Source organism: Mauremys mutica, chromosome 18 (genome assembly GCF_020497125.1).
Source record: "Mauremys mutica isolate MM-2020 ecotype Southern chromosome 18, ASM2049712v1, whole genome shotgun sequence".
In the NCBI taxonomy this organism is placed as follows: Eukaryota; Metazoa; Chordata; order Testudines; family Geoemydidae; genus Mauremys; species Mauremys mutica.
In genome coordinates this window covers 27,620,688-27,632,838 of record NC_059089.1, presented here as the reverse complement: position 1 = coordinate 27,632,838, position 12,151 = coordinate 27,620,688, and the positions used below count along the sequence as shown (strand labels likewise).

General features: G+C 41.3%; 1 protein-coding gene across 4 annotated transcripts in view; it reads right to left on the bottom strand.

Annotated features, from left to right (window-relative positions):
- Nucleotides 1-12,151, bottom strand: part of PBX3 (PBX homeobox 3) — a 158,443-nt gene extending 146,292 nt beyond the window's left edge. Inside the window, exons 1-2 of one of the 4 annotated variants that reach the window (XM_044992868.1) lie at nucleotides 12,015-12,151; nucleotides 7,323-7,396 (exon numbers count right to left, since the gene is read on the bottom strand). In XM_044992868.1, the coding sequence (XP_044848803.1) occupies nucleotides 7,323-7,371 (49 nt within the window). In that variant the 5' untranslated portion in view covers nucleotides 7,372-7,396; nucleotides 12,015-12,151. Of the gene's footprint in view, nucleotides 1-7,322; nucleotides 7,397-8,486; nucleotides 9,784-12,014 lie in introns of those variants that run through there. The other 3 variants (XM_044992870.1, XM_044992867.1, XM_044992869.1) reach the window with 3 other exon arrangements.

Sequence of the window (12,151 nt, the reverse complement as noted above, 5' to 3'; positions counted from 1 at the left end):
TAGAGAAACTCCCAAAATGATTGATTTGTAGTATTATAGGACCCATGTTATTCAGTGATTCTGATATTGGTACAACAATTTCACATGACTGGGTAACTTGAAATAGGATTTCTCTTTAACAACAGAATTTAAATAACAAACACTAAGATGAAATAAGAAAAATAAATTCATAATGATTTTGTTTATATGCTTCTGTGAAAAATGTTCTTTGTTTCAACTCTCTTTAGCAACAAATATGCACTGCAATAGCTGCTGCATCAAATAATTATTTTTTCTTTTAAAAAAATCAGTCTACTTTCAATAACAGATTATTTAGTTTGTAAAATGTGTTATAATTTATAACCAAAGACTGAAGAGATCAGAAATTTCATAATCTCTGAACTAATTTATCACTCATCTCCAGAAGAGTCTGTAAAAACTGGGTACAAAGAAAAAAGAATCCAGAAAACAACTCCAAAACAAACAAAATAAAAAAACAAACAAGCATAATCTAAACCTTTGGCTAGAGCTTAAGCGCTCATGTAAGGCTAATGACAAGATGAGGAAGAAAATGTCAAGTTCAGTGGTGTTTGCTATGTTTCTATTTACAGCTTATAAACAATAAAGTTTTGGAAGTCACAAATGAAAATACTACAGCTATTTAGCTAGCATTTTCCCCCTTTCTAAAGAATATGCATAGCCCCTATTGAAAAATATAAATAGTATTCAAACAGGCAGCTTCATTTCCCTTCATATGTAACTCCCTTGTTTACTTAGGTTGTAAAGATAACACAGTGGAATAGCTCTAATGTCCAGCTGAAAAGCGTAATTCATCAGTCTGGTTGATGTACTACTCTAACTTTATAAAAGCAGGAACTATAGGAGCTGACACAAACTTTAATAATTTATATTAAATATTGATGTGAATTATTTACTCCATTCATACTTAAAGACATGAATTGCTTACCAGAGAAAAGCAAATGTGACAAAAGGTCAACATGATGGTGAAAAAAGGCAGGCTGTGTCAGGCATGTGTTATCTGAACCATGCTGATCACCTTGATAAGCGAATAGCATTAAACATGACTGCTGAGAAAACAAACAAAGCATTCTTCTCATGGTGTCAATTCACAGAATACAAACAACTACATCTAATTCCATCAATTATACAAGAAAAGAAAAACTCAAGTCCCTATTTATTTTGACAAGTTAGTATACGAACTTATTATTCATTCTTATTTTACTTAAAAATAATCACGTGACACTCACAGAACTGTAAAACAGTTTAAAAAATTCAGAATAAATAAAAGCCAAACAATCTTGCTTTATTGCATTATATATTAATAATATATATTGCTTGTGTATTTAAACCTTTTATTACATTTGAAGCAATTTCATATTTTCATTCTGCATATACTTGTCTAAGGTAGACTGCAATATACATTAACGTTTCACACAAATTAATATTTAAATTGAATGAGGCTAGCATAATATCCAAATCATGGAAGTGTGTATCTTTCACTGAAAGCTGTACAAACCTGGTTGACAAATCTATTAAATTTGTAAAATACGGGATGGCCTTGGATGGCTCGGATCACTACCTACTATTATATTTATTTATACCAAATCAAAAATAAATTATTTAAATTACTATGGTCATAAAATAAACCTGGTAGTAGCTCATAATCATTTTAAAATATTTACAAATGTGCAAGCTTGTTTAATATTCAAGAACAAAATGAAACCCTCTAAAAATGAGGCAGAAAATAAAAGAATTATCTGCTCATACTGAGTTAGTATTGAAAAATAGGTCTAATTTTATCTTGGGGGGGAGGAGGGGAGATGGTCTGGAAACAGATCCTTGTAATCAAGTGAAAGCTTGTGTCTTATTTAAATATATGAAGGAGCTCCTAAATGGCTTGGCGTAAAGGTAGTATGCAGTAACAAGTCCTCTAAGACAAAATGTCAGATGTTTTGTTGGGGAAGGAGGGGTGGAAATCACAAAAGCCGTTCTTTTTCTTGGCCAAAATAAATAAATTAGATAGATAGATAAATAAATAAATAAATCTCACACTGGATAAAGAACCACCATGGAAATGGCATTTTGTCTCTATGAAGGTTTGGAACGGATGACAAAATGGCAATCAGATACTTAATTCAATTTCATTTTTACTAGTAGAACATTTATGAGGCAAAGTGATACCATTAGCATTAAGGTGGTGTAAGTAGCGTAACATACTATTGGATGTAATTATTTGGAATATATGTTTAATAATAAATACTTTTAAAAATATACTATTTAAGAATTTTGTGATATTTTAGTTGATTATTCCTAAAAATTTAAATATTAAAAGAAAAAAATCCCACACGAAAATAAAGATGTAGATTTTTAATCCACATCGTTCATTTTCTAACCTACTCAAAGTAAATTAAAAATTATACTAAAGAGCTTGATAAGGGCATATGAGGACTGCATAATCCTATTCTTTTTAAATATCTCAACTGAATAACATAGCTATTTTTAAAATATGAAATTGCAAACAGATAAATTATAACAATGTTTTTATACCGTTCCACATTTATCTTTTAACATTTAATTAGGGATTGTTTTATTTTATTGCAAATTATTGGCATTATATGATAGTTTTCAAGTACTGAAAAGTTAAAATGAATTTAATGTAAGAAAACAATCTTGCAGTTCAGTTAAAAAGATCCATATAGAGGGAGGGGTTGATATTTTCAAATTCTTACTGCAAGAGAGGGAAAATATGAGGCCTTTCCAATGCTGATTATATAATGGCCACTTTGGTTGATATACTGTGAAATCTTTAGAGGTGTTCCTGAAAACCTCCAAAGAATTGGGCCATGTAAGAGTTTTGCTGTGGAGTGAGGGCATGAGATAGCCCTTTAATCATCAGAATGGCGATGGATGGCTAGTTACAGTTGTAGCAATAAAAATAAAGGTTTCAGCTTACATGGCGAATAGCGAGAAATTAATCTCATTGTTAACTTCGCTATTCATCTGTTTACCATATCTAAAAATCTTTTCATCCTTCAAAACAAAACTCTGCATGAAGGCAGAACATTTTTAATCATCATTTTTCCCCTCTCTCTTTAGACATAAAAAATAGTTCAACCAGCCCAACCAGCCAAGCAGGCCTTTCTCTTCCCCTGCGGACACCTCCTGCAGTCGAGAAGTTCATTAAGTTTTATGATCTTCCCAAGTCAGTCCTGCTTATAAGCCTCAGAAAGGCCACAAATCTGGCAAACCATCATGTATGCCATTAGGCATTACTAGTAAATGAATGCTATTTAGGGTTTGTGGTGACAGTAAATTAGGGTTTGGTTGGCAGCTGTCATTGTTTGGATTTTTTTTAACATAATTTTTAAAAACAACATAAAAAGGCTAGAGACTATGATGGTACAGATCATCTATCAGTACAGCTCAATAATATGGAATTCCACTGGGAAATAACTGCAATTCCCTAACCATTTTTAAGAACATCAGAATTAATATATTTTCAGTTATATTTGCATACGTAAATATAGTGCTTCAGGTATAGAAATGTACTAAAGTGTAAGGATAATCAGATTCTGAATCTAAGCTTTTCTTAACAGTAAACAATGTACAGACAAAATGACATACATACATCAGACTATGATATTGATAGGAGGACAGAAAGATTGATACAAAAGTATGCAACAGATGTGACTCCACATTAAGCATACAACTTAAGATTCTGGAGTGACATCTATTAGAACGTATACAGATAAAAATGTAACATAACGCGGCCACTAGACAGACCCATTTTTCTTATCTTCCTGTTTTACTAGAGGGGCCTTTAGTAAAACTTTGGGGCTCAATCTTCTTTGTATTAATTAAATAAATAAGTGGCAGTTAGTCATCTTTATGAAAACCTGCTACCCGGCAGCTACCTATAGGAACACACATACCAATATATGTTTATTTGTTTGTTTGTTTTAAAGTTGATTTATACAAAACACAGTATTTTTTAAAATGTAAAAATAAATGTCAGATTAGATTTTGTAATTAATTACTTTTAACATGATAAAATATCTCACAGAAAAACTCTTCAGCTACCTACTTCTAAATAAGGCAGAGTGAAAAATCTTTAATAAACATAATGCATCTACTAACCCCTGAGGAACTGTATTTTGAGATCCACAAGCATCTGATATGGTTAATTCACCTGAAATTGAGGGTTCCCCTAAACATTCTCTTTCTACCAATCTAGCAAATTCCTCACTAGCTATGCTGAACAATAATAATCCACCAGCAAAGTATTAAAAATCAATGCAATTAAATATAAAAATGTCTGCACAGTTGCATTACTTCCTTATTTCTGAAAAGAATTGACTGAAATTACACTTCATGCAGAGGCTATATTCTTTCTGTCTCCTTAAACTAGGTAGAGAGAAACCATGATAGTAATTTCCATTATGAACACCAAGGAAAACTTTTCCTCAGATTATAAATAATTAAGTATTGAGGCACAATCCAACTGCATCTTGATTAAATTATTTTGAGTAAAAGGCAGTGAAGACCAATGGGGAAGAACCCCTACTTAAATTGCATCCCAAACTGTTTACCCTACAAATTCAGAATTGTTTGGCAATAGATGAGTATTTGCACTTTTTTCTCATTGAAACAGATCAGAGAAAAGATGCTAGAAATTACTTTCACATTTTCTTTGCTTTGGTAACACTTACTAATGTCTATACAATCATTTAATCTCAACTGGGAGATCATGAGTGAATATCCCCCTATGGGAACAGTTTGGAGGGGGGTGGATTTACCTCCATCAATCACTCAGTGCATAATCCTATCCCTTCCCAGTTGCTGGGGCTGGCAGGATCTCGCCTTTGGCCAGACGGACGCCTTCACTCTTTGTTGGCTCTTAGCTATTTTACAAAAGAGATAACTTGCAAACTTGGCTCCACAAGTCAAGACACAAAAGCAAGATCTCAATTTACAAATTATAAGTGAAATCCCCAGAAACATCTGAAATCACAAAATCTCTTCCCTTGTCAGTTTCCTTCTCGCTTCTGAAACAGCAATGGCCTTACCAAGCACCCACTGCCAGTAATCCCTGTCTCTGAAAAGACTTGTTTTTAATTCTCAACTCACCTCTGACATGTGGTTGACTATACTTTCCTTTCAAAGCAGTGAGGCTAAGCCCTGTGCAAATAAGTGATCGCAGGACCTACGCCTTCTTAATTGAAATCTGCCTGCTGCAAAATGTCTAAACATCAAAGGCAGGTTGCTTGGTTAGCTCTGGAGCTGGCTGGGCAAAAAGTTTAGAAAAAGACAAGAAAACAAATATAAACCAAATCGGGGGAAGGGGGGGGAGAAGAAGAGGTTAACTGTGATCAAGGCACAAAGGGTGTATGTGTGTGGCATAGGGATGGGGGGAAATCATTCCCCTTATCCAGAGCAATATAATGCAATATAAAGCAGAATCAATCTTAATATTCACAACACAGTCAATACCCCAGTGCTTAGCTGTCAGCAGAAACTGAAGTGGAGTCCTGATAGCAAGGAAACCTTTGGACATTAAGCAGCATAATTTACTGAGAACTATGCACTTTTAGGTTTCTTAGTTAAGATTCACTGTGATTTAATATTTGATGTCTTATTCTGTAGTCATATGTATTTTTTTGTCTTCAGACTGCAATTGAGAACTATAATTTTCAAGAGTAACTAAACAGGTAGCATACAGATGTTTTTTTTTTCAAGTTAGTCAGACCTTAATAATGCTCTTGCTTCTCATAATATTACATACAATACTTTTCAAAATCCTTCCCTCTAAAAAATGACTAATTTTTCTCCACTTAAAGTCAGTGGGGTCAAAGAACATACACACAAGCTGCTATAAAGTTTCAATGTGTCTTAACAATATATCTTAACAAAATTAGTTTGTCAACACTTTTGGGAAGAAAAATTCTGGTTTTAAAATATTACTGCAGCAAAAAAAAAATTAAGACTTTGCTGTGCTCCCTACAAACAAATATTGGCAGAAAGCATTCTAACACTTTTACACTCTTAACTTCACTTTGTACAGTCTAGTTGTTAATGCTCTTGTATCCTCAGCATCAACAGCATTTTTCTTCTGTTATCTCTTAAAATGTGATGCATCCAGACAGAATGGTATATTTAGACATGTTAACGCTTACAAAGTTTACTGATCCCTTTAACGTGTTCTGTATTATATGAAGAAATATTTTGTATAGCACATATATATGATTAATGTTTGTACAGCACTTGAAAGATGAAGAGTGCTATATAAATGGTAAGTGTTATTGTTATAAGAAAAATATTACATATCTAGGTTAAACCCCTAATGCACTTTTAACCTGAATGTGTAGAACAAGCTCAAGAACTAGAATTCTAAATAATACACTGTTAAAATTGGTATTAAAATTAAGATTTTGAAAAGAGCATTTCAGGTAACTGGTATAAAAATGTAAGATATATAACTTAACTGTAAATATATAAAAGTATATGCTACTAACTTGCTTCTACCCTTTTTTAGTCCATATTATTGAAATACAGCTTCTAGAAAACTTAAGGGGTGTTTTTTGCTGTAATTTTTTGTCTACAGATATATGGATATGAATAGCAATATCTACAGACAGAAATACTCATATACATATATAACCCTCACAATGTAAATGTACATAAAAATAAATGGATGATATACAACGTACATCTGTATGTATGTGAACATGTGTGGACACATTTATACACAGATACACACACACCCTTAAGCATTTCTTAGGACTACAGTTAATTTCCTACATAATGTACTCGTTTGAATCTGTCAACTGAATGTGTCCAATAACATATATTCTGTTAATTACACAGAGAAACAATAAGGTGGCCCGAGTCAAACAGAAAGTTGCCGGCTATGTTTTTCCCTTGCTCTCTACTCTGCATTGCAATTGGCTTCTCCAATCTCACATTGCTCCTTTAAGAAATTGACATACAAACAAGACAGAGAGGGGAGAGAGCCTGGTTGCTCGGTGTTACTTCCCTGATTGCAGCCAGAGGGGGAATTTACTCTGTGGACGGTGACACACGATCATTTTCATCTACATTTCATTTTACATCGGGATTATGAATTGTAAAATTTGCTCCAGATTTATTACATTCTCCCCCTCCCCTCTCCTCCCAAGATCAGAAGCAGGAAAGGAGGCAATGATCAAAGATGGCTGCGGTGCCTAAAGCAGCTCCCAGGCTCGCAGAATCTAAGCTTCGAGAAGTATTGCAATGTTTACCTATTTGGAGTTCGATATAAAGCCACGTTACTCCTGGTCTCTTACCTGTTTTCTCTTTGATTTCACACAGGACACTGAACAGAGCAGGCTTCATTCTGTGGCAGTTCAGTGCATGCTTTCTGAAAAACAGATAGGAAAAAACAAATGTATTAACAAAAGCTATTTGATAATATGGCGCCTTTCCACAATAAAATGATTTAATTGTGTCTCTGCATTTTACTGTTAATATATTCCATGCAAAGTAATAGGAAGCAAAGTTAATTACAAGTGACAAGGAATCTTTGGCTACAGCTTTTGGCTGCGAGTGGGGGAGGTATATATTTGCCCTGTAGGCTACCAGGCAACATAATCATATTGTGTGCAAAGTAGCAAACATTAAGAAGAAATGTGAGGATATTTAAATTCAGGGACAAGAGGAGCAAATAAAAGGGAGTTTCAAATGCCTTCTCTCATTTATCACCAAAGCAGGGACTTGGTGACAAGTAAAAGATTCAGGTAGCCCCAGCCTGCCTGCCACTTGCAGACTTGTGACACTCACAGAAGTTTGGTTTTAAAGCCATGCTTTACAGGTTTCTTTTCATCTGTTTATTTTTAAGTCAAATTAGCTTTATGTAAATTCCCTGGTATACTAAGTGAATAAATCAAAGCCTGTCTCGAGTACTTTCCATTCTTCTACATTAGAACTGATTTGTTAAAGGGAAGAACTTCCAGAGTTCATATTCTTTGTTTTGTATTTACTGTGATTTCAAACATTGAGGGTTTTCTCCCTGAAGCAATATCTTGTCAGCTTCGTAATTCATCTGCCACCACTTCAGGGGCAGGGGAGAAGGAAAGAAAAAAAGTTACACTTCTTAACAAGAAATCAAAGTCTCACGAAGAACAAATATTGCGGGATGGTGATTTTTAAATGAGTGTCAACCAGATAGTGTCTAAAGACAAGGAAATGGAAATGGGAATATCTGAGCAACAGCCTTCCACGCATCGGTGTAAATAAAATGGAACAGAAAACAATGGTACAAGCATCACATATTTATATTTTACAAATAATTAATAGCAACTTTGATTTTGCCTTTGCTGCTTGAAATTTCTCCTACGGTATTAAAGTTGCTCTAATTGTGAGACGCCTGGTCTCTGCAGAGGAGCAGGAGGGAGAGAAACAAAAACCACACACACACATAAAAAGACAAGGTTTAATTAGACGAAACCAACTTTGCTTGTGCCTCATCCAGGCTTTGGTCAGTGATGGTCATGATCTGATGGAGGATGTCTCCGATGTCCTGCTTTCTGCCGTCGCCGTCTGCCCCTTCATGTCCATGGGGAGGAGGCAGAGCCATCCCCCCCTGCACCGAGTGGCCAGCCAGGTTCACACCGGCCAGAGTCTGCAACATCCTGGACTGATCATCCATACCTCCTACCGCAGCCCAATCAATGCACTTTCAGAGATAGCAGCAGGAAAAACGGCAAAAACAGCCTCACAATCAGAGGAAGGAGGTTTGTGCTTAGAAAAGAAAATGCAAATAAATCTCTGGCTCTTGTAGTCAATTTCAGTTCCTGTTTGTTGTTATTTTGCTCTCGCAATTTTTTTTTTAAATCAGTATTTAGTATTTCACCGGATCTCAGTTGTTTATTCCACTCTCTTCTTTCCAATGCAGTAAATAATTCCCTTCTTTAGTTACAATCTTCTTTCATCATAATTATATTTGTGGCTTGAATAAATGAGTTGATGAGGTTTCTTTGCAGTTTTCTCTCCCTCGTACAATCTTCCTCCAACGCTTTTTTTTCCTTTCTCTGTTCTTCTTTTTTATTTTTATTGTTGCTTTTTATGTCTTTCCTCCACTTGTCCAAAAAAAAAATCTTCTTCGCAAAAAAAGACAAATAAAAAAAAACACAAAAAACTTGCTTTCAAATCCTTAAAAAGTTAGGAGGGTGGCAAACAGCAAAAACCACAACAAACCAGGCAAACACCCCCATCCCCAAATTGCAACATTAAAAAAGCCCAAGAAAACACAAACACAGATGAAAAAAAATTAATTGCCCTCCCCCCCAAAAATAACAAATGATCCCAAGTCTGTACAATGGGGGCAAAATTGCAGCTATCAAAAGTTTGAACTTGTGCAAAGAAAAGAGCGGAAATAAAGGGGAAAGAACTGTAAAAAAATTAATTACACACTCTCTGCAAAGCAATGTGCAAAAATATCAGCCAGCTGGAATTTATGAGCCCAGCAGCCCAGTGACTGTGTGTGTTTTATGTTGTTTGATGGCCGCTTTGGTGAGGGATTGACAGTCTGCCAATGCCACTCACTCACCCTGCAGACGTGTCACCCTGTGAAGGAGGAGAGAGGCAGAGAGAGCGCGCGAGCGAGGGGACGTGGGAGCCAGGCGGAGCCACGCCCCCTGCCCTCCCCTTCTGAGAGAGAGAGAGACCGGGGGAGCTAGGCTGAGGCGCTCCCCCTGCTGCTCCTGAGAGAGAGCGGGGCACCAGCCGGAGCCACGCCCCCTCCCGCCCCGAGACTTCTGGCTGAGACCACGCCCCTCTGCTCCCCTCCCCACTAACTCCTCCCTCCCTCCACCCCGTCTCTGCTTCACTGACCCCCCAACCCCCTTCCCAGTGTCTGTCACCCCACCCCCACCCCCCTTCCAGCGTCCTGTCACCCCCACACTGACCCCCTCAGTGTCTGTCACTCCACCCCCCCACACTGACCCCCCTTCAGCGTCCTGTCACCCCCACACTGACCCCCTCAGTGTCTGTCACCCCAACACCCCACACTGACCCGCCTCCCAGCGTCCTGTCATCCCCCACACTGACTCCTCCAGTGTCTGTCACCCCCACACTGACCCCCCTCCCAGCGTCCTGTCATCCCCAACCCCCAACACTGACCCCCCTCCCAATGTCCTGTAACCCCCCACACTGACTCCCCAAGTGTCACCCCCATATACACTGACCCCCCCTCCCAGCATGCTGTCACCCCAACCCCCCACATTGACCCCCTCCCAGCGTCCTGTAATCCCCCACACTGACTCCCCCAGAGTCTGTCACCCCCCACACTGACCCCCCTCCCAGCGTCCTGTCATCCCCAACCCCCAACACTGACCCCCCCAGTGTCCTGTAACCCCCCACACTGACTCCCCAAGTGTCTGTCACCCCCCCACACTGACCCCCCTCCCAGCGTCCTGTCATCCCCCACACTGACCCCCTCAGTATCTGTCACCCCAACCTCCCAAACTGAACCCGCTCCGTGTCCTATCACCACCAACCCCCCACACTGACCCCCCTCCCAGCGTCCTGTCATCCCCAACCCCCAACACTGACCCCCCTCCCAATGTCCTGTAACCCCCACATTGACTCCCCCAGTGTCTGTCACCCCCCCCACACTGACCTCCCTCCCAGCGTCCTGTCATCCCCCACACTGGCTCCCCCAGTGTCACCCCCATATACACTGACCCCCCCTCCCAGCGTCCTGTCACCCCCCCACACTGACCCCCCCTCCCAGCGTCTGACAACCCACCCTCCACACTGACCCCAATTCCAGTGTCCTGTCATCCCCCACTCCCCCCACACTGACCCCCCTCCCAGCGTCCTGTCATCCCCAACCCACAACACTGACCCCCCTCCCAATGTCCTGTAAGCCCCACATTGACTCCCCCAGTGTCTGTCACCCCCCCACACTGACCTCCCTCCCAGCGTCCTGTCATCCCCCACACTGGCTCCCCCAGTGTCACCCCCATATACACTGACCCCCCCTCCCAGCGTCCTGTCACCCCCCCACACTGACCCCCCTCCCAGTGTCTGTCACCCCAACCTCCCACACTGACCCCCGTCCCAGCATGCTGTCACCCCAACCCCCCACACTGACCCCCTTCCAGCGTCCTGTCATCCCCCACACTGACCCCCCAGTGTCTGTCACCCCAACCCCCACACTGACCCCTTCCCAGTGTCCTGTCACCCCCAACCCCCCACTGGCCCCCCTCCCAATGTCCTGTCACCCCAACTCCCCACACTGACCCCCCAGTGTCCTGTCACCCCAATGCCCCACACTGACCCTCCCTTGCCCTCCTGCTCATGTCACCCCCCAGTCCCACCCACACTGACCCCCTCCCAGTGTCCTGTCACCCCCCCCCACACTGACCCCCCTCCCAGTGTCCTGTCATCCCCCCACACTGACCCCCCCCTCAGTGTCCTGTCACCTCCCAACCCCCCCACTGGCCTCCCTCCCAATGTCCTGTCACCCCAACCCCCCCCACTGACCCCCCAGTGTCCTGTCACCCCAAAGCCCCACACTGACCCTTCCTCGCCCTCCCGGTGTCATGTCACCCCCCCAGTCCTCCCCACACTGGCCATCTTTCCCTCCCCCTCTCAGCATCCTGTCACCTCCCCCGGCCCTGCCCCACATTGACCTGCCCTCTCCCATGTCCTGTCACCTCCCCCACACTGACCATCCCTCTGACCCCTCCCTGTGTCCTGTCACCTCCCCAGCCCCCCCACACTGACCCTCCATCTCCGCCCTCCCAGTGTCCTGTCACCCCCCGCAATCCCCCACACTGACCCTCCCTCGCCCTCCTGGTGTCATGTCACTCCCCAGCCCCCCCACACTGACCATCCCTCCCTCCTCCTCCCAGTGTCCTGTCACCTCACTCAGCCTCCCCCACACTGATCATCCCCCCAACAGGTACTCCCCATAGTGTCATCTCCCCCTCCAGGTCCCGCCCTCCCGCAGGTAAATCCCACCCAATCCTCACCACGCCCCTTTCCAAACGCCCCGCCCCTTATCAGGCTGAAGGCTCCGCCCTGTGGGGCGTGGCCTCCATCGCGGCATCTGGTCTCCCGCTGGGCAGGTCCAACTAAAGCTTCTCCCGGGGGTCACTGTGCTGCGCCG